Genomic DNA, 23,306 nt, shown 5'->3' on the forward strand with positions numbered 1-23,306 from the left:
GGAGTCCTCGCAGCCAGGCTGCTTAGTTTTAATCACTACTTAGACGCGCCAGATGTGCAACTTGTCTTTAAATGCTGCTGTTTTTTTTTTTTTTGTTGGAAAAATTAATAATCCTGTCTTTTGGGAGATTAACTACAGAAAATAACTGATTAATTACATTCTATGGTGGGTTTTGGAAAGGCATTAAGGCTAGTCCACAATTAACCTCAAGTAAATTACTCAGTTTTTTTAGTCTTGGCATCAGACATTCCATACAGACATTTTACAGCTCGAGCAATGTCAACATCATATTAGTGTAGAGTCACTTCTTCTAGTCGACCTCTCATGAAACCCTTAAAGAGGGCAGCAGAGCTAATGAGCATTGAGAATTGCAGTTATAAGTCGAGAGTCGAGAGCTGGAACTCATTGTGGCTATACCGTGATTAAGGTTTGCGAGGTGAGCTCAATAGTCTGCTTTTCATTATAGATCTTAGTTTCATTCTCCAAGAATGTACCCCTGTGCTCCCCGGGTTGCGTCAGGTAACACGTGGAGGCAAATTGTAATAGAAACAAATGAAGTGGCTCTGACCGGCCAGATAATTACTTCCTACAAAACACAGAGCTGCTTTTTTGACACTTGCATGCACACATAAATGCATGGTACCTTCTCTTTCTGTACTCACGGTCATAGGCACACACACACACACACACACACACATGCACACACATCTTTACACACTCTCCTACACCAGAGTGTGCCATATGGTTGGGGGAGCTGGGCAGCTTGTGAAGCTTTTGTCACACCTGTTAATGTTTCGTACTTGATCTTTTTCTGTTATTGCAATTGTTGTGAAGCAATTAAAGCTAGCTAACTTTATGACTGAGTGTGGTCATAAAGGAGTTGAACAAAATTTAAGACAACACCGGTTAGTCATGAATGAGAAAAGGGTTTGAGCATGCTAGTAGCTAGAAGCAAAATAAGTTAACCAACTAATGTTAATGGCTATCTAGCATCAAAGATGTAATGACTGGTGCAGTAAATTTAACCATAGAGAAGTTAACACTTTAAAAGCTTTTAAATGTAAAAATATTTAACAAAAGGTACTTACTGTACACTTCACATTGATTGACAGGGTTAGGCTTCAGGCGGTGTTGTCAAGAAAAGAAAACGGCATGACTTGGTGTCGGGGTGTTATACAGTGAATGTGTATTCGACCTACCAATAAAATATCTTTTGGTTTAACAACTTAACAGTTCCCATTTTTGGCCCATTGAATTGATTGTAAACCGTTTTGAACTTTAGGTTCAAATCTTTTGGCAGTCGATGTGCCTCAACAGAAAATCCCCAATCATCCATGAGATGGAACTTTTAATCCATGGTGAAGCAAGTGTTTTATTAACCTCTGATCTTATATAAGCAGCAGTTCGAAAGGATGTGGTCAGCTTGTGTTAAATGCCTCGAGGGTGCACCTGATACACATCTTCCCCCCTGGTTGCTAGCTGTCTCCCTGAAGTGGAAGTATTCGACAGACATGTTGAAATTAGATATGAATATATTATAGGAACTATATTATTTTTTTAAAGGTTTAAACTTGAAATTAAGTGGGTTTGATTTAAAAGTCCTAAAGAAAAAGAACAAAAAAAGAATACTTTTCTGTGTTTTGACAACAGCCAAACAGGCTAGGCAGTGACCGTCACCATTCAGATTGTTTATCAAGAATGGGAAATACTAGGGATCACTTGGTATGATATTATCACAATGTAAAGGTACTTGTATTGTGATTCTAAGCAATTTTAAATAAATAGCAAATCGTTTGCTCCTACCACACATTATTCTGTGCTGTATCACAAAGTGTGTATAATTTGGACGATCTAAATAGTATTACTGATATGGCCATTTGTGTTCACCCACTGGGGTTAGAACAGAGGTCTGTACACATTTACATTGCCCATCGAACTAGAAAGTCACAGTGAAATTAAATGATTTTTGATTTCCTCTAGGCAAAAACATTTCATGTAAAAAAAAAATAAATGAACGTCACTTAATTCAACCCAAAGCACATTTATTAATTCAATGTCTAATAATGTAATAATAATACATAGTACACATTAAGTGTCCTAAAAGAATGTGCCAAAGTTTCGAAAAAAATGGAGTTCAATTTTTATTAATGTTCTACTATACTACAGCATACTACAACACAGCTTGTCCTGTCAGTAACATGAAGTTTAATACTTATGTGCTAGTTCTAATAAAGTTAAACCTTGGATTGCAAGCTTAATTTGTTTCAAAAGCCTGCTTGTATATCAAAATGAATTTACCCATAAGAAATAATAGACACTCAGATGATTCATTCCACAACCCAAATATATTCATATAAAAATTATTATTAAAAAATATAAAGTAAAAATTTAACAAATTAACCTGCACTTAACCTTTGAAAAGAATCATGGCTTTTGCTTCCTTGTTGCATTGTCGTTAAACAAAATAATCCCCTGCACTGCTACAGTCTCCCTACACTTGGACACAAAATAAAAAAATACTTCACGCGTGCACACACACATGATCACAATGTTTAAACAGTACACGCACGTACAGATTTTGACTATACGAGTTACACACACAGACTGAGCATGTGAGATGATTACCCACAATCCCACAGCGTGCACGAGAGTAAAGAACCATTGGCTCAGTTGTGATCATGTGACACAGGCAGACAAAGCGCATACATAATACTTATATGTCAAAATTTATTAAAAAATTTTTATCATCTTGCAAAACGGTACTTGCAATCCAAGGTTCCACTGTATTATAGTAAAGGTAATGTTTGTATAGTATAGTATGTACCCTTTATCCTGTATTCAGGGTCATGTGGGGCCTGGAGCCTATCCCAGGAGACTTAGGGCATGAGGGAGGACATACCCTGGACTGGGTGCCAATCCATCGCAAAGAGTAATGACAATTTAATTTAAAAAGGGTTGTTGCTTACCAAAATATTTTGTTAAAATAATTGTTGATGTAATGGATTTTATATTAATCATTTGTGGAGAAAAAAAGCGACTGTTTTTATTTTCTCTGCTTTCTCAGTACAATAAAAGCTGTGTCAATATTAGGCTGAGAGAGAGAGAGAGAGAGAGAGAGAGAGAGAGAGAGAGAGAGAGAGAGAGAGAGAGTTTATAGTTTTTACTGTACTATATTTAGTTTTCACTATATACTGAAGACATTTGGGTTGAAATCAAAACATGAATATGAAACAATAGATTTTCTGATTTCATGTACAAATATTTGCATCTAGTTGTGGTAAACAGCTTGGAACATTTTACCATTTTTTGACAGTGGCATGGGCTTGGGTGGCTGCTTCTGGATTGGGTTCACTTATCGTTATTGATGTTGTAATTGCAGCAGAGTGCATTCAGAAGTCTACAGAAACATTATGTCTGCCAATTTATAGAGAAAACATCCAATCTAATTGAGCAGAACTTCATCAGGCAGCAAGATAATGACTCAAAACAGACAGTAAACATGATAAAGGGCTTTATCATGGGAAAAAATAGGAGGTTTTAGTCTGATTAAGTCAATCACCAGACCTTAACCCAACTGGGCAATCCTTTTCCCCTGCTGAGGAGAGGGCTGAAGGGAGAAAACCCTCAAAACTAACAATTAATGAAAGCTGCAGTACAAGGCTAGGAAAGCATTTTAAAAGAAGAATGTTTTAGTGGAGTTCCTCCAAGCAAGGGAAAAGCAAACAAATATTGCCAAAGTGTTATTTTATGTTAATTTACTTTAAGGCTATCTGTTCCTATACTTTTGCAAAAAAATATAGATGCAAAAAAACAGGAAATAAATCCATAAATTCCTCTTTAAATTTCAAAACTAATCATTTTGGTAAAAACTTAAAACTGGTCTGTTGTAACCATAAGCAAATCTCAATGGTATAAGTGCAATGTCATAATGGGATTGGAACACACTACTTCGTTTTCCAAAAATAAATGCATTTGGTTTCTACCTTGTGCTTTATCAAGAGAAATGTGTTCCACAGATGTTCCACAGATGTTCAACATTAAACATAATTATAAATTAGTGACAATGTTCTATGGTATAAAAAGAATAAACTTTGGGCTACTTTTTCCTCTAAATGTATAAAGAGGGGAATTTTGCATGTTTACAGTGCCATAAGCCATTTTGATTACAGTATCCGGTTCTAAATTAGAACTTAAGAGGAAGCTTAAATTTAAAATGTTAAAGAGCCTCTTTAACTTTTCATTAGTGTTTGTTTGTGGTTACTAACTGCCAGAGACTGATTTATTTTATGAAGATTTAATGTTAAAACCGTAATGATCAAAAATATCCACACTGTGATAGATTGGATTTATATTTGTTTTTCTAGTTATATCACAGAATGAGTGAAATCCACTATTGATGCACATGCTAATTTCACACATTCTGTTGTGGGTTTTCCATGCTACCTAACTGCTGCTATGCCTTCCCTACATACACAAATATTCGGTCCCAAATAAAGACAAAGCATCAATGACCACATCAAAGAAGGTTTCAACCATTTTCACCAGAGCTGTTGAAACCCCTCACCCTAGAACACTCATCTATGCCCATCTAAATCTCTATTAACTTAGCCAACAGTGATGACAGCGAAAGAGGCAGATGCTGTGCAGCTGTGCGGTTATGTGCCTCATGGCATCATTCTTGACTTTTAGATTCACAGACACACGTGTGCATGCACAAAAAGTGTAACCTTAACCACATGAACAAACTATTACGACTATCTTATAAAGTAAAGTGATCCTACGTGATTTTTATAATGTTAATTAATTTCAATCTGTGATTCATAAGCTGTTCTACAAGTCTTAATCAGAAAAATGCAAAAAACATATTGTGTCAATTATGTCTGTGTCATAGGTCTGTTGTGTCCAGATCTACGGGTCCACAGGTGAGTGGTGGGATTAAAGCAAGAAGAGATGGATTGCAGTTCTAAGGAAGGAAAGGGAGGAGAGGAAAGGAGAAAAAGGAGGAGATGATGGCTGACCCAAAACAGGGCCTCAACCTAACCCTCGATCTTCTGATAGACAGACTTGGAGAAGATAAATGAGCTGTTCTATGATAAGAAAGCTTGAACTCAGAACCTTTCACATTCTAACCATGATAACACATGACAGGCTGAAATCTTGTTATGGATATTTCTGAATTAACAGTGAACTTTCTGGGCTTTAGAGATAGCCAGTATCCAGAGCCCTGGGACCAGAAGGTAGGGCTTACTTTTCAGAAATGCTATAAGTATCCATGCAGTGAGAAACTTAGTGGATTGTGATTTGGTTTTGATTAAACTCTGACTTTCCTCTGACTGCTGCGCCAATTGCTCCCCATCGACACATTCATGTACACACACACTTGCACATGAGATTTGTGGAGGTCCAGCTCTCTCCCCTGTCAGCACGGATCATTGGGTTTCAGAAGCACGACCTGGGATACTCACTTCCTGCTAAAGTCAAACAGAATGTAGCGCTTCGTTGCAGAAACACGTTCATGCTGTCAAGGGGTTGGGTGGTAGGCATATTGATTTTTCGTTCACCGTACCACAGAAAGTCTCTGGCTGTCTGACAAAGACACACCTATATGGGTCGTAGAAAAAGAACCCTGGGGCCCAGGCATCTTAATTAGGCGTTTGGCCAAACAGCAAGAAGTTTATGCAGCTGATGGTGTGTAGTTGAATCAGCAGGGAACTAAAGATTTTTTCTGAGACAAAAAAACATGGATAGTTGTATGGATAGTTACACCTCTCATGTACAATAACATCTGGAACCAGATATTCTTCATTGTGATACTCCTTTATTGTGTTTGACATTGTTCTGTGAACTTTACACTAAAGTTTTTCTAAATAAGCTATTATTCCCAGAAGATATAACACTTGTGCGTGAGTTAAGCAAAAAGGTGTTTTCTGATAAATGACTGCACTCAGTATCAGTGTGATGAGATACAGACTCCAGTCACGGCATCTAAGTGCTATGGCTAGCATTTATCTCTGAAAGGCAGACAAGAGGGAGAATCAATGAGTGACAGAAGCTTTAAACAGGTGAGAGAATGATCTGGATTGCTCCTTTCCCTCCACCACTGAAAAACATCAGTTATTTCATCAGAACTGTACTTTACTGCACATTTGTCCTCAGAAATAAGTCAGGTCACTACCTTGGAGACATCTTGCTCATATAATCCTGACCTAATACTGAATACTGATATAAAAACCTGGTGGAGTGGTTTTATAAGGGCATAGGGTTAAGGTCCTTGCCTAAGGGCCCAACAGCAAATGGGCTCGAACCCCTGACCCTCTGAACAGCAACCCAGAGGCTCAACTACCTGATCCCCCCCTTGCCCAAGGGGCAACTTAGCTTACCCTAAATCCGTGACTCTGTCTTCATACATAATCCACAAATAAGTTACACTAAAAATTTATTTAACACCTGAGAGGTTCAAATATAGTAAAAAAAAAAAAACTTCCACAATAGTGGCATGAGAAGTTCTGTTTTAACCAGTTTTATACAAAGTAAACAAATTTTATTTGTTTTCTGTCTTTCTTTAGGAAGTTAGCTTTAAAAAAGTAAAAAAAAAAAAAAAAGTTGTTGACCTTTTTTTTTTTAGCAGCTCTCCGCCTGTTTATTAGATGTGGCACAAAGTTTATGCTAGATGTCCTGATGCAACATCCCCGATTTCCCCTGGCATAGTATAACTTGGACAACCCCTCAGCGGTCAGTTTCTCCGACGGGAAAATCAAACCCAAGCCGTGACACTGTGAGCACCGCATGCTAACAACTAGGCCATCAGAGAACCGGCCAGTTGACAATATTGATTTAAATTGCTAGTACGCAGTTTACTGATGGTGGCCCATCTGTTACTACTTACAATGTGTCAGTCACCCTTCACCCCTGTTGTTCAGTGGACAGCTGAGTAGTTATTTGGGTGGTACACCATTCTCAGCACAATAGTGCCACTGATATGGACATGTTTTGCATTGGTATGAGTGTATCAGACATAGCAGTGCTGCTGTTATTTTTGGTCACCTTAATCCCAGGCCTCGAACAGTCCCTTTAAAAAATCTATCTTGCATGGCTGTGGTGAGAAACTGTCACTGACAAAGACCTAAAAAAACGATTAACGCCCACAGTGTTTGGAAAAAATGATGTATAAAAAACAGGGTTGGTATGTCTAATAAAGTGGCTAGGAAAATCCCAGTAACACTACAACACAGCTGCCAAGACAGACTGAACTGGTCAAAGTTATAACCAGCTAATAAGTTACTGTATGTTCCAGCTTCCTTATTAATAAATTGATGAGTCATTATTTGATATTTTTAAATTGCCTTTCTGTGGTGTTATTTTTTATTTAGAATAACTTTTATACCGTGTTGTAGATGTCGTAGTAATTCACAAACTGTCCGTTCTACTGGCTTGGCCTGGTCCGTCTGTGTTTTGGCAGCTGCTCACACCAAGCTGAATTTTTCAACAGGATCCCTGATGCAATACCAGAAAAATACCACAGAGACTACGACATTGATAACATATCTCTTCACTGTTTGTATTTTGGTGTTTACTCTGATTTGATGGATGAGGGATTATTTATTGTCATACATACAGTGATTATAGCACTTACTGGATAGGTACTGTATGTATTTAGACATGAAAAAACGGCCAGTGAGTTTAACTTCAAGGAAGATGTTACTTAAAAAGGTGTATATGATTTTCTCAACAAAAAAAAGGTACAGTACATTTGAAAATTGTAACATACATACAACTGTATAACACCTTTTTCATTACTCACCTCTGTATATCTTAGTTCCTTCAACAACCGTTGGCAGAAAGTTACTGGGGCTCATCTTCCATCCCTCCTCCTCCTCCTGGAAAACACACAATCGCTCTCTGTATTTTGGCCATTTTCACCCATTACCCCATGCGTGGTGTGCTGAAACCTTTGGAAATAGAGCGGGCCTTTGAGAGTTATCAGGGGCATTTCAAGCCGAGTTATGGATATTTCTGCTGAAAAGAGCAGAGATCAAAGTCAGGGTGCGAAATTCTCCAGTGCGTTGTGATACCCAGAGTCACTGGGTTAATGATGTCGATCACTGGTAGGGGAGCAGGGCACTATACTGTGAGCATGATTTACAACTGCCCATGTTTTCCTTCCCTCAGTTGGGGGTCGCACATTAAAACGTAATCACTATCCTCATACTCTACTAATAATGTTTGTTTTGCGGGTTGCACGGAGCCGGGTTTTGGAGCATATCTCCATTCAGGAGCAGCGATGTGTTTTCACAAGAAATAAAGCATCCTGATATACTTTGTTTTATGACAGGTCTGCTTTTAAACACACTTCTCCATTAGTAGTTAATGGGCCCCAATAGAGACAGAAATCTGTCTGGAAATACTGAAGAGTCTTAAGTGCTCTTAAATACATTCTAGTAATATATGGATGTGGTCAAGGCGTGAGGCAGGGCATTTCCTTATGGATCTAGCAGGCTTTACTGTAGAGAAATAGAGCTTGGTTAGCAAGACCCCCTTATTTGGGAGCAAAAAAAAAAAAAACCCAGAAAGAATTACTGGTTCAGGCTTAATTAAATAAACCAGACAGCTTGTTAAGAGTAGCAAATATTGCCTAAACCCTGTCTGGACAAACTTTTATGTTCTCTCGTTTTTGCTGTTTTTATTAGACTCAGTTGCTCCCATTTAAGGACTGGAGCTGTACCCACGTAGTTTTCGGTAATATATCACCACACTTAAGTTCTACACAGCCTCAGTCTTTTAGAGGCACTAAAAACCCAAACTAACTTCATAAGAGCTTTGAGAAGAATTCCCTCTAATGACCCACTCATATTTCAGCAGGAAGTGGTCTTTTTTGAAGAGGCTTTAATCTGACCTTTCACATCAGTCTGCTGCAGGTATCAGTAGCTCAGTTCCGTAATGAGAATAGCAGGTGCTCTTATTAACAAGAGCCGGAACAATGGCTCTATTCTATAACTGCAGACGGCAATCACGGTGAGTGGGTATTTACAATGCTTGACTGCTTTGCATTTAGGCACTACCAGGATTAGCACCACAGTACAGATTCAGCGCTCCAAGAATGAACACTTGTAGATGTGCAAGAAAGGATTTCAAGCACTTGAAATGTTTGGATTGCGTGAAAAGTAGCTTCAGAAAAAAAAAGAAGTCCAAATTGGAGCAAGAGTTTGCAGATGAATGCACAGGCTGCCAGTAGAAGCTGGAGAGATTTAGCATCAGTCATATTTGTTAACATGGAAAAATTATACTGGAATTTTCTTGGATGTGCTATGAAGCAAACAATGGTGACATAGTTACAAAACAAAGAATTTAAAAAGAAAACGTGTGTGGTGCAAATATGAGCTATAAAACAAGAACTGAGAGTTTATATAAAATGTAGGTATTGTTCTTTTTGGGTGTAAAATTAAATTTGTGTTTTGCACTAACATTAAATTTCTTTAATAAACCTTATATGATATAAACTTTGCTCTCTACTGTAAAAAACTCCCAACTGGAAAAACAATTAGAAGCGCCAAGTGTGTCCTTGTTCTAAAGGCCTTGCGAAATTTATTGAGGAAAGCGTTAAGAATGAACAGGGTGACAGGTTATCGGGACAGAGCAGGACACTGGAGACACGCCTTGTTCGAATCAGAGATATTTCCTGAGACAGGCGTGCGCAGCCTTTAGAATAAACATCCTCGCCATCCTTCATCCTAGCCTAAGGCTAAAGCATTAACATTCTTTCCTTCGAGTTTGGTATTTTATGTGCCTTTAGCTGTGCGTGAGAGTACAACATAGTATTTGTGTTCCGCTTCGTACACAGCTGGGATTGTACTAAGGAAAACCTAGGTAACAATTCGTCATACCTGAGTGCACTACGATAAAAGAAACAACAGGAAAGTCACGCCTATGTTATCTTTGAACTTGTAGCTGCCTCTGAGCAGTGTATGGTCAATTGTACACTACATATCCTATTAACTTAATGATATATAAACTGTTCCCACAATAGGTTCACTTCACTTCAACACACATTAACCTTCTGGTGTAAAAGGAAGAAGTAAAAGAGGACTTGAGTTCACTTGAAATCAAATCATTCGAGCCAGTGAGGTTACTAGGGAGATGAAAGAAGACTTCGGGAAAAGCATTATAAAAAGAGGAAAAGTAAATGCTCTCCCATTGAGCATGTGAATGCCAGCTGTGTGATTTGGCCTTTGGGAATTCCTGACTGCTCATTTTGTCATGACCACTAAAGACATTTATCATTTAGGCATGCTCCGAAGAGGCTGGATATGAATATGGAGCCATAACCGGTCATATTTCTCAAGCGTTCATATTGTTTTTATTTTCAGCATTTTTATCAGTTCATGTCCTTACCGCAGTATCAGCTTTCCCGCCTTTGCCTTTAGTCTTCCCCTTCTTGTCTTTCCTCTTGTCCTTTACAGCATTTTTGTCTTTCTTCCCCTTGGACTTCTTCTTCTCCTCATTCTCTTGTTGTTTAGCAGCAAGCTCAGCTGCAACCTGAACAGGAAGTCATGCATTAAAAAAAGACTTGTATTATACACATCCTTTGGGGAATGATTAATGCACATAATGCATTAAATGATATTAAATCATATTGAGTCCTCTTGTTATAGTGATGGTAATTTCGTGTGTGAAACCTCCTCCGGTGTCTTCTGTGCAAATATGGAAGCTGATCCTCCATCCTCACTGCTTGGGAAATCAGGAAACTTTCCGGTGGCATCTCTGCATCACAGAACAGAGATCAGGTGTTAATGTGTTATCTAGTTAAGAAACACTAAGCAAAAACCTTTATTCAGTCTCACAAACAAAGGTTTTTTTTCCCCCAGTTTCATTCAAACCCTTCATTATATACAAGATAAACTGTAACCTCCAAGTGACCATGCTAATTACAAAAATACGAAAGGCTTCATCTAATTAGCTTCTATTAACTCCCAGGACTCCCCGAAAATCACAGGAAAAATAAATCCCAGCACTCAGTATAAGTAATGTAATTAACCCCGATTTTTATCTTGGGCCCCTTTTCAGGAAGACAGCCATATACCCAAAAGACAGCAAAGTTTTTTTTTCTCAGAGAGCATGCCAATGTTCAATATCAACATCATATGCAATAGCCTGCAACTGATCATTTTAATTACTCATTTCCATTTGTACAGTAAAGACAGGTCCCTTCTGATTATCCCTCCGTTATACATATTCTTTAATAAAATTAACCGAAATATTTCTCTGATTAAAGAATACTGGTTTACCTTCTCCACTTTCTTGTGAATCAATAAAACAGTTTTCAAGAACTAGGAACAAGGGCGAATCGGACATATTGGAACTGTAAACCTCTCACATGATGAGGTTACATTAGCCAGATCCAATTGTGGTTCTCAGGGGATCTCCATCAGGTTTAGAGTAGTGAGCTTAAAATGTCAGTCGCGGCTCTCACTTCTCCTTAAATTAATCAGAAGCAGACTGGCCGCAGTTCATACCACATACTGAGAGCAGGGTCACAGCTGGAGGACATATAAATGTGCTTTGGCCTGCAATGACTGGATCAATAACTGCATTCATTTTTACAAAAAGTCAAGTGATCACAATCCATTTCTGGTTTATTGATTCTAGTCTTGCAAGCAGTATGTGAACAGTACAGTTTAATTAAATGTACAGTACCAGATAGCTACAAAATTAAACATTACCACCATTAGGTGTATTTAAAATGAAAGTGAAATTTATGTATCTAACATTGATGGAAGACCGAGTTGTGAACATACAGGTCATTCAGAAACTATTCAAAAGTCTTAATTTTCTCCTTTTATGTTACATTCCTGCTTCCTTATCAATTATGTAGCAGTCTACCTAATAGATTTTGAATTTATTAGAGAATTAAAAACTCAAATATCCCATTAATAAACCCTTTACTCATTACTTTGTAAATGACCTTGGCAGAAAATGATATCCTTAGATAATCATGAATATGCTGCTGCAAAGTATATCTACATTTGGGGATGTCTCCCAGTGCTCTTTTGCAGAATTACTTCTGAGCATTCAGCTAGAATGGAAAGCCTCAGTGTTTCACCTTATTTCCCGTTCCTACCAGAGATATTCAGTCAGCCTCTGGTTGGGGCATTTGGCAATTCTGTCATGTTTAACATTAAACCTTTTACCCCATTCTGGTCTTGAGTTCTCTTAAGCAGGATTTCCTCAATAATGTCTCCGGTATTTGATCTGTTTACCTTTCTCTAAACCACCAAGCTTTCCAATACCCACTGCTGAAACACATTCCCAGAGCATGAGAATACCACCACTGTGCTGCAGTGTAGGGATGGAATTATCCAGGTGACAGTGTATATTTCTTTTGACATGAAATCAAACAATATAATCTTGACAAACTCCAGCTAAGCAGGCATGTACTTTGACTAATGTTTCATCATAATCATAATAAAAAAACAGCGACCCTGTGTAAGGTCCTGCCTTCTGCAAACAGGTCCCACCATATAACTCTTCTCCCTGTCGGCTCAGTTTGGCTGGGTGGATAGCTACGTTTAGCTATAGGAAGCATCAGGAACGTTTAAGACCAGTGTTGTGTATAGGTTTGGTAGCTTTTGCTACCCAGAAGTGGGCGGGACCATTTCCGGATGGCAAGTTTCTTACCAGCGTCACGTGAAAAATGTCAATTTCCTATTTATATTGATATGCTGTTTTTATTCTAATATTGGCTCCACAGTAATGGTTAGTTCATTGAGACTGGATGGTGAAAACTTCACATGAAAGATGCATGGCATTTACAGAAGGAGTCTCAAGTGTTGGCACTTTCAGTCAGGGGTAAATCTATGATTTTACCTCCAGGACAGATGAGATCATTTTCATTTTCAAGCCTTAGCAGAAGAGAGTGAAAACAGAGAATGGAAAATTATTATGTTAGCAAATTTCAGTGATATAAAAAGAATAAACACTTGAAGCATGTTGTTATTGGAAAATAATCAACTTTGTCGCATGCTCCATTGTGTTTTATAGCTTACATAATGAAATCAAACTTTTAGAAACATAAACACTATCAGTTATGAATAACATTTTTCAGGAACTCAAATATTTGTCTGTTACTGATCAGAACTTAGGCCAACAGTTGCATTCAGCCATGATCTGCTTCTAGCTACCATAATTTCTGGCATGGTGATTGATGAGACCTTGTACACTGGTGACTTGTAAATACTTCATGCCCTAAACCTTTCCTTATCCATTTTTTGCCACTAGGTTCCTGAAGGTCAAGTTTTCAGTAGTCCTCCATCTGCCAAACAGTTTTACTTCATCTCCCTGCATCAATGCCTGAAAACCAACATGCTTCACCTGACCCAATGTCACACATATATTGTATAAGTGCTTCAAGTCCAAAAAAGGTCACTGTGGACAGTGTGCTGCGAAAGGCCCACAAAGAGCAAGCTTCCCTGTGGGGTCCAATGAAGATGACTTATGACCTTAGTCTTTGCACTAATGGGCAACAACATTCAGTGGCTGGTTGTAAATCAGCCTGGAATGCACTAATCAGTTCGGCACAGCACTGAACTGCCCACACGAGCTGACCAAGCACAAGCCTTATCCTAGCATAAAGGCTAAATGAGACTGCCGCCACTTTGGATTACATTCCAGCCTCGGAGCAAAAAGACAAAACAACTGAGGAATGCACAACACAATTGGAGCAAGATAATGCACGGCCGGGACTGTCAGGGACGGAAGGCAAATCCCTTGTGATTAAAGAGTATTGGAGCAAGCGAACAAATTAGTGGATTGGCTAAAGGAGACAGGGGCTAAGAGGATATGAGACAACGGATTATTAGATATGCACAGCTTTGGAAATACTGAAGCATTAACAGTTAACAATAAACCATTAGAGCTAAATTCAGTGTATACTGTAGTATGATTTTTGTATGATGTATGTAGGGATTTAACAAGAATGATGCATCGATCTAAAATTCTCAAAAAGATTAAAATTAATCAAAGTACCAATCAATAAAATTTATCACATCAGATATAATTGATCATAAATCAGTTTTTGAAAAAGATAGTGGGTGTTGAAATAGGCTTGCAAAGTGATTTTTTCATAACTCTAATACTTTTCTACTTCATACCAAAGTTGTCCATGTCAGAATCATTTACACATGAATACTAGTCTATTCCAGATTCTGAGATGGTCACATTGATTGAAGGTTACTATGGCTACTTATAATCATGAATTGAAATTATACTCTAGTCATGTGATACTGCACAGGAGTCTTCAGGGAGTCTCTAGGGAGGACAGCTCCCTATGTATTTGCCCCCAGAAACTGCTTTATCATGATCAGGGTCAGGTGGATGGATCATATCCTGGGAACAATGGGTGCCCAGTATGAATACATTGTGGTTCCACAAAGTATTCTGTTTCTTTTTCAGTTTTTATGTTATCCTTGTGTGGACTTTTCATTGACACAATGATTTATTATTAATTAAATATACTAATTATAATGAATGCTATGTCTACACCTAAATACAAACCTAAACTAAAACCCAGTAACCGAAAGGAGACAGTTCTCCTAGAGACAGTTTAAAATAATCAATTCCTCTGTTAATATGTGTTTGGGAGGTTGTACGTAATTTTTAGAGAATCTGGAGGCGAACCATAGACATCAAACCAAGGACACTAGAGCAGTGTTGTCCCACAGGACCAACAATAATAACTGTAAATTCCTACACACTGGGTAGTGTGAGGTACAGACGGTAAACCTGCCACCTTCAGAGCTTCACAGTACATGCATGTTTTCGCTGTTTATCTGATTTTCCACTCAGTTAATTTCCCAAAAACATGACTAAGTAAAAATTTCCTTTAGGTGTGAATAAATGTGTAAATATGTACGTGGGCATGATTTCCTGTGATGAACAGGCATCCTGTTCAGGGTGTATGCCCACCTCACACCCACAGTTTGCAGGATATACTGTAGGTCCACGACAACCCTAACCAGGAAGCCATTGTTACTAATAATTAAGCAACTTTTATAAAATAGAAAAAGACAAGTCGAGTGTTGCTTTGAGTAAAATCTTGATATATATAATACTTGCTCATTTTTAAGCAGCGATTTTACCGGCATTCAAGGAACCATTGGCGAATCTGGTCCTGAAGTGTTTCCTTTATGTCCGGTCCATCTACTAAGCGAACAGACTCCTTGATGGTGATCAGGGCCTGCTGGTACTCTGCTTCATGCTGTTCCTGCACCTGATGCCTGTTGCTTTCTACATGCTTTGCTCGCTGCTGAGCACGACTGGGTGTTGGGAGTTGGGGGTCCATCTGGGAATAATGATGTAAATTCAGTAAGGCTCATATGCATACAGCTAGATTTTCATTAAATAGTTGAAATACAAACCATATTGACTCTATATTGGTCTTGTTCTACAATTGATTCTCAATAAAAGATAAGGCCCATTAAATGAGTGATGAAATAATTTTAACTGTTTTTGCCTTGGCTTCTGACTACTAGCCATTTAAAATGGCGTTGATGACTTAAATTTCCGTTGACAAGTAAACCAGCTAAAATCTATCAGCAAAAAAAGGAAAGACTTTTCATAAATAGTACATTGGCAGTGCTTCCTGCTACCAACCATTCCCAAAAATATCATTTCCTCCAGACGTTCTTTCTTGGTTCTCTTCCTCTCCCTGTATCCCCGCCATGTCTACGGAGAAGCACAGTCACAATACACACGTCTTAGATTACTAGAGTACCTGAATGAGAAAGAGCCAGGGGCTCTGGAGACAGATGCCAACATGACAAACAGTTTTTGAACAAAGGAAAAGTCAGCATTTGTGTTATGTTATTGAGTAACACTTACCAGCATTCAGTTTTAGTGCAAAGGAATGCAATATGTCATGATTATTGTGTAATCGAAAGTGGAGAATTCAGCTTTGTGCCGTACAAAAACACTAACAATCAGAGCAAAGCCATTCTGTCCTGTCTTCAGCATCAAGACATGTAATCCCATGATTTAGCTTTTGGCTTATAGAAAGAGGGAAGGAATTGCATTTATCCTAAAGAGTTTCCTCCGTCTGCGTGAGGGCAACGATAATGCCAACCCAATAATTAAGGCTGGCTGGATAAAAGAGATTACGTCTCCAGGATTTCAGAGCACAAACAGAAGAGAATGAGAAGGCAAACAGTGTGGAGATTAGGCTTTCTAAAGCCAGTAAATCACTTTGCATATACTACCAGCACTGGAGCAAATACATACAACGCTGACTAAGGTGCCTCAAACTTTAAATATGTAGCAGCCGCCATGAGAGATAAAAGAAAGCCATGGTGTTTTGTTGAAAAAGCAGTTCCGTCACATGCTGCTTTGTAGGCTTCTCACGCAACGGCACGAATGCATAGAGCTCTTCAATCATATCTACTATCTCTTTATGACTATCTGCTAAACATTATGTTCAGGGTCTGAAGGACACATGCTTTGGGAGACACGTCAAAGCATCTTGACTCAGATTACATGATTAGGACAGTGAAAGATTATGCCTAAAATCCAGGACCACTTTCTGTCTCTCTGTCTAGGTTTAGGTGCTAATCTTTTCTATGGTAACAAAAGAACCATAAGCACATTATCCATGCGCATGAATCGGCCATGTATCTTTTATGCTATGGGAGTGATTGCATGAAATCCATAATCCCTGTTGAGTAGATTTGGCACTGCAAAGCCAATGAGGAGTGATGACAGGACAGATGGACATCATGTGAGTTCATGGTCAGGTTGAGCTACAGTAATACTCTCTCTCCTGTGCATGAAAGTACCATTTGTGTCTAGCTTGACTGACCCTTTTATGAGTATTATGATTTTTTTATGAGTGCACAGGGAACATAATAAAACACAGTGCGGTTAAAGGCCAATTTAATTAGACAGTATAAATACTTAAAGATTTTTTTGCATATTCGTTTGTGCAGGAAAACAAAGTTATGACAGTTATGTGTATGGAAAGTTACCTATAAACGTCTAATCATAACCCACAGACGCATAAAGGTTTCTTGTTCGATCGTTTGTAAGTACCATTGCCTTTAATAAATCAGCACTTATACCTAACACAACCCTTTTAAAGATATCATAAGTAGTGTAAAACTGTCAAAACATTTTCCTGGCTATATATACAGACATTTTAACAGGCATTAATCTGGAGATTATGTAGCACATGCTGAGTTACATATTTCTTGATATTTCCTCCCATTTAGTCAATTTTGTATAACGTAAATGACAAAAGTATTTATACATAGTATAATTTTTGGATTTCTGTACTGCTGAATAGAATGGGTAAAGAATATTAAAGAGGTGGAAACCCAAAGCAGGATTTGTTTAATCCTAAAGCCTAATACCATAATGTAAAATATGTAATAGATCATGCACACATTGAAGGTCTTTAAGGTAATATTCATTTGACATTTAGGAGGAGTCTCGGGTGTCAGAGCTTTGTAACAATTGCTTTATGGCATGCTTTTTGCCATGGGAAAGTCTTTAGGACAGAGGACTTTGTGCCTTCTGGTTTCTATGTAACATGACAAGCAGTCCTTTTTGACTTATTACCTTGAAGAGAAACAGCTCATATAGCATAAGTGAACTTGTCTTGAAGGTGTTCTACACAATTAAATGTAACCAAAAAGCAATTAAAAAGTATAATGTGCTGTTTAATAATGAATGAAAAAATCAAGTTGAAGAATTGCTGTGGTATAAGAGGAATAAAGAAATAAAATAGATTATTACTATTATTATACTAACACAGCATTTTGCATGAGGGGCATTCGAAACTGGGACTTCTGATCGTGCCGAATAATGGAACACAGTTATGAGAGTAAAAACAACTTTTATTTTTCTCTATAACCTACTGCTACACTAATGTACTTATCCCAGTGTTTCACTAGTCATCAAGGTAGAAATTCTGCCTAGTATGTCACAGCCATGATTATACTGCCTGCTCTTTTATTCCCTAAGTGAAATGGTATAGTGTAGATCTCCATTTTAAAAAGCAAATGCCTAACTAGTTATTTTCTATTAATTAAGGTTCATGAAATGGAAACATCCCATAACACAATCTCATGTTTCATAGGGCATAATATTATCTGCTTATAACTATTTTCACATAAAATAAATATAGTGTCTATTCACATATTATGGTACTTGAATACATTAAATACTGTAATAATTTGTACGTTTCTATGGGCTCCTTTTAAAAATTTGCAACTTTTAATCATGTTTCATGTGCAGGAGCAAGGAATAAGAGTAATTGTATTGTAATAAATTCTTGTTGTAATATGCTATGATCTCTCCAGTAGTACCTTTTGTATGAGAGTGGCTGAGAGATGGGGGTCCAGTGTGCTGCCGATCACGCTACGCTGATTCTTCCTCTCCTCATCTCGGATTTCCTTCATAAAACGAGCTCTGAGGCGTCCCTGTCGCGCACGTTCACTCACCTGCAGCAAGAGCACTGCCCTGTCCACAGTCATGCTGTGTACCTGCCATTCCAGACACACATAATATAACATCATAGAAAGGGCTGTTGCTCCTAATCACGGTTTTCTTTTTTCTGCCAAAAAGTGGTAATTTATGGCTCAACTTTTTTATGTAATTTTTATTTATGCAGTTTTAGATCTTAAATTCTGTTTAAATATTTATCAGTGTCAAATTGATTCAGTTGCATTATTCTAAACAATGCAGTAGAAATAAATCAATACGACCAATCTTCATCTTGGGTACACTCACTTACTCATTCTCTATACTATATATTTTTAAACATTTTGAAAAAATTTTATACCATCGGTTCCATTGTGAAATAGTATTTGCCCCTTTAGTGCCTAAATAAAAAAAATAACTAAATGGGTAGACACACCCAGCAAAGAAAAACCATTACATCAATGTAAGTAAAATATCTCAACAAGAAGCACAATATGTGCTGATTCCGATTAGATAAAAATGTACTGGAATTGATCATGCTGTTAGAAGATGTTTTTTTGGACTGATGGGTGGAAAGATGGACTTGGTGAATTACATCTGGTGTAAAGCTAACACAACATTCCACAATAAGAACATCATACCAATAGTCTAACATGATGGTGACAGTGTTGAGATGGCTTGCTGCTTCAGGGCTTGGGTGATTTGCCACAGTTGACTGAACTATGAATTCTGCTCTCTACCAGAAAATCTTATAAGAAAATGCTTGGGCATCCGTCCTTGAGCTGAATAAAGGACAATGATTCGACACAGAAGAGCAAGTTCACCTCTTATAAGAAACAAATACCACTCCTTCTAGTCAGTGTCCTGGTTTAAACCCCGTTAAGATGAAGAGGCAGGAACGTAACGAACGGAATTGTTGCTCCTTAACCAATTGTTAACATAAAGGGGGCAATTAGTTAAAAAAAATATGGGTGATTTAGCTGTTGCATATGTGTTTAATAAATGAAATGATCATTTAAACACTGTAAATTGTATTCTTCCATGTTCTCCTTTTCTTGTATTAAATTTTTGTATAAGAATCTATAAGTATTGGTATTAGTGTTAAATATGCAAAGATCGAGGAGATTTCACAGCACTGTATTAACAATTCAGATTAAATCATCAACAACTCATTGAGAACATGAATCAGTGGTAAGTGGTCAGTGGTTTTATATATACATATACATATATATATATATATATATATATACATATACATATATATATTTAACCTGAAAGATTAAAAGGTTTAATAAAGTGTGTAATACGCACAGGTTCCTGTTCTATGTCTTCCTTTTCAGCCAGAATATGAGCCAGCATTTTCTCTCTTTCTTTCAGTGCTTTCATCCTTTCCCTCACAAAATACCGTGGGATGGGAATCTCCAAGTCCTCCTGTGAAAAGCACAAAAGATTTAATTTAGATCAAAGCTCTACATGGGAACCAGCCCAGTCGGTGGAAATCTGCAAAGAACTGCTGGTGTGGGTCATGTGACCCCACTTACCTTTCTGCTAAATTAAAACCCGTTTAAAAGGGATTGAATTTGTTAAGTAGTAGTTTTCTATGACAAAGAGGGATTTTTTAGACAAAGCTCTAAACTAAAAGGATTGATAAGTGGTGTTTAAATTGATTTCAAATATGATTCATGTCTTTCATGGCTTACTCTATAATCATTCAAATAAAAAATAAAAATACACCCTCACAGTACTACGGTCTAGTGTAGGGTCTTTTTAGAAGCTATAATATTGTTGAATAGTTTTGAGATTTACAATTTAAATTTGAATAGCGTTAGGATTTACACTGGACACTGTTCATTCAGGAGTTGTTCTTCTACAGTGAAACTCATTTAATGTGTGAAGCAAATAGAGAAATCCTGGTCAATTCATATGCAAATTAGCTCATGGACTAATTGGAACTCTAACTCATTATTAACACTTTCTGAACAGTCAAAGTGGCGTTATAAAAGGTGCAAATATCCTTTACGCTGTTCAAGTTTCTGCATGATATAGTGTACACATGCACTCACAGGTGTCATCTTTAGGTCCTGTAGCACGTCGTCAAAGTAGTGAAACTCAGAGTACTCTAGCTCCACCATCTCATTCTTCAGCTCCACCAATCTCCCCATGACTCCTTCCAGGACATGGCGCACCACACGTCTCTTCTGGGGATGAACAAGCTGGTCATAGGCTGCCTCCAATCCACGGAAGATCTGGAGGTAGCGCAGGTAGAAAGTGGCCAGAGTCTGAAAGATCTGAAAGCGATCCTTCTGAGGACGAGGCAGCAACGGGGGCATTTCATCTTGCAGGAGATCCTGCAAGGCCCCCTGGGCATCAGCCCACATTCTGCCATAAGAGCTGAGCACAAAAGAGCAATAAAAGTCTTTGAAATGCTAATCCACATCAATCTGATAAATCTGCAATTTCAGCTTTTCTCTTTAATTAAAGGTCCCCTTTCAGTTTACAATAAAACAGTCAGATATAATTTTTTTCAATACTTTATTCCCGCAAATAATGCGGTTAGTAGAACAAACCATAAAGGCTCTTGTATAGTCATCATGATTTTAAAAGGTCCATGGCCAAATACACATGCAACAACCAACACCCAAACTGTGTTTTTTCTATTTCAAATGAGTTGTCAGTATATTCAGGTACTGGATTTGTATAGCCAATATATAATTAACTCACTGTAACTGTGAAACCTTCCTGGCTCCTCTCGTTTTTTTCTACACCTTGCACATGACAATTACAGCCCTTTAAACAGAAGCAGGTTAGATTTTATTACCTATTAAAGTCTCTAACAACACCTCTCTAAATCACCTGCCCTGTGGGAGCTTATTGATGGTTCAATTGTAAGGTTAGTACCCTCAGAATGTATTTTTTCCCCAAATTCAATCCTGATTACCTAAGAGAATATAACATGACATGCTAGCTAATAAGAGTGTGAGCTAATAATTAAATTGTGCTGTTGGACTATGTATTAAATAAACCCTTGTTTTGCATGTCTTTCATTTCAATCTTTTAAATAGAATACACACTGCTCTAATAGATGGCCTCTTTGCCCTTTTTTAACCCTCCTGTGTGTGGGAGTCCCTTTTGTGCATCTCTCAAAGGGTTCAGAACAAGGGTGAAACTAGCTTCTTTTCGTATTCTGATCGGGCCATACAGTGTGGGCAAAACCACTGTCAAGCGCCATTGGTTGTAGGAGTGACCAAGTCAAAGGAGACACATCACTGAGTGGGAGTGTGTGTGGGGGGCTGGGAGGCAGCTGTAGCTGGAGGTTGTGAGGATGCTTCTAAAGCAACATTTACAATAAAACTGGGAGGGAATCTCCCTCTCTGTCTTTGCTGGCAACAAAACAGCTGGACGAAGCAGTCTACAGTCTACAGCAGCAGTGAGAGATTATATGCTAACAACAGTGCCAGGGAGACGAGATATAACTTTTCTGATAAAGCGATCTGTGAAGTGCCATTCAAGGACCCTACATTCAAGGACATTACTTAATGTCTTAATGTGTGTGTTGATACGTAGTTCAGCCAAAGGACTTAGCTGACCATACTTAACCTGCTATACTGTGGGAAAGACGTTGGAGACATGATTTGTTATTTGCTATAGGAACTGGAATACAATGTTAACTACACCCCCACCCACACACACTAACACCCACACACAAACACATCTTATTCTTTCTCAGGGTTGCAAAGTGCACATTAGTTTCCATGCACCCTGTATTTACACACGAGGTCGGTGTAAAAATGTCCATTATTTAAGCTATACTTACAGGGTATAGGTTATATTGCATGCAGGGATTTTAGGCACTTTATCAGCATTATACAGGTTAAAATATTCATGTTCTTTTAACACTCCACAAAGTGGTATGCATTAACACTGGCATGCTCTGATTTATATTGTTTGTTAAAGCAATGCATGAATTTGGTATCATATGCATTATATAGGTCAAGAAGAAACCGTCGTACCTGTGTGACATCCTCCAGTGTGATCAGTTCACTTTTCCACAAGTCAGTGCGCTTCACTGACACAGCCTGAGCAAGTAATCACGAGTGCGTTATTTGTTTCCAAATCCACTCAACAGCGAAACAGGAAACAGAAAAACACGAGTTGATGTCAGATTTAATTAAAGTAAAAACTTTAATATTAAAGCACCCGCCATGATTAATCGAGCAGCTGACTTTCTCCTTCCTCGCGCTCCGGGTAGTTTGCTCGACGCCTCGCGCCGCTACCATGGCGACGAGATCAAAGTCTGTTGACTGTAACCGCGCGCGCAGCTGGAGACGCGCTTAGCACAGAATGCGCTCAGCTACACAGAGCTGATAGAACACAGAACACAATACTCATTAAATTATGTACCGAAAAGGCGCCTTAATCAAAGATGCTATCTTTTAAGATATTTTCGGATCATCTTATCTTATCGACGGATAAAAACGCGAAGTGAAGGTAAAGCGGTAATACTTCTGTCAGCAAGCTGTAAACCTGCGCTGTTCGTTTGCTCTTTGTATTCAAATGAACTACGAGGTTCTCGAGCCAACGCAAAAGAAACAGTATTCCACATTTTTATCCCACAATGGTTTGTTTTTCTGATTATCAAGCTCAATTTGTAACTTATTTGTCCCTTTGCAGTTCTAGCACTCTGCTTGTACCTTCATACACGGTAGCAGGTGTAGTGCAACTTCACAGAAAATTTGCACGTGCTCCATTTTGCACATTTTACAGAATGCGCACATGCTCATGCAGCCTATAGTGCAGCTTCTTGCATGAATAATTCTTTTACAATACGTGGAAACATATTG

The 23,306-nt window shown here is 38.1% G+C and overlaps 1 protein-coding gene across 1 annotated transcript in view; it reads right to left on the reverse strand.

Moving 5' to 3' along the window:
* iqca1 (IQ motif containing with AAA domain 1) overlaps positions 1–22,574 on the reverse strand; it is a 48,236-nt gene extending 25,662 nt beyond the window's left edge. The window contains exons 1-9 of the mRNA XM_053497661.1: positions 22,476–22,574; positions 20,529–20,856; positions 19,777–19,896; positions 18,351–18,527; positions 15,646–15,717; positions 15,132–15,334; positions 10,674–10,758; positions 10,390–10,533; positions 7,802–7,877 (exon numbers count right to left, since the gene is read on the reverse strand). Of these exons, the coding sequence (XP_053353636.1) occupies positions 7,802–7,877; positions 10,390–10,533; positions 10,674–10,758; positions 15,132–15,334; positions 15,646–15,717; positions 18,351–18,527; positions 19,777–19,896; positions 20,529–20,856; positions 22,476–22,486 (1,216 nt within the window). The 5' untranslated portion in view covers positions 22,487–22,574. The remainder of the gene's footprint in view (positions 1–7,801; positions 7,878–10,389; positions 10,534–10,673; positions 10,759–15,131; positions 15,335–15,645; positions 15,718–18,350; positions 18,528–19,776; positions 19,897–20,528; positions 20,857–22,475) is intronic.
* Positions 22,575–23,306: the final 732 nt, after the last annotated feature.

Source organism: Clarias gariepinus, chromosome 6 (assembly GCF_024256425.1).
Source record: "Clarias gariepinus isolate MV-2021 ecotype Netherlands chromosome 6, CGAR_prim_01v2, whole genome shotgun sequence".
NCBI classification, from domain to species: domain Eukaryota; kingdom Metazoa; phylum Chordata; class Actinopteri; order Siluriformes; family Clariidae; genus Clarias; species Clarias gariepinus.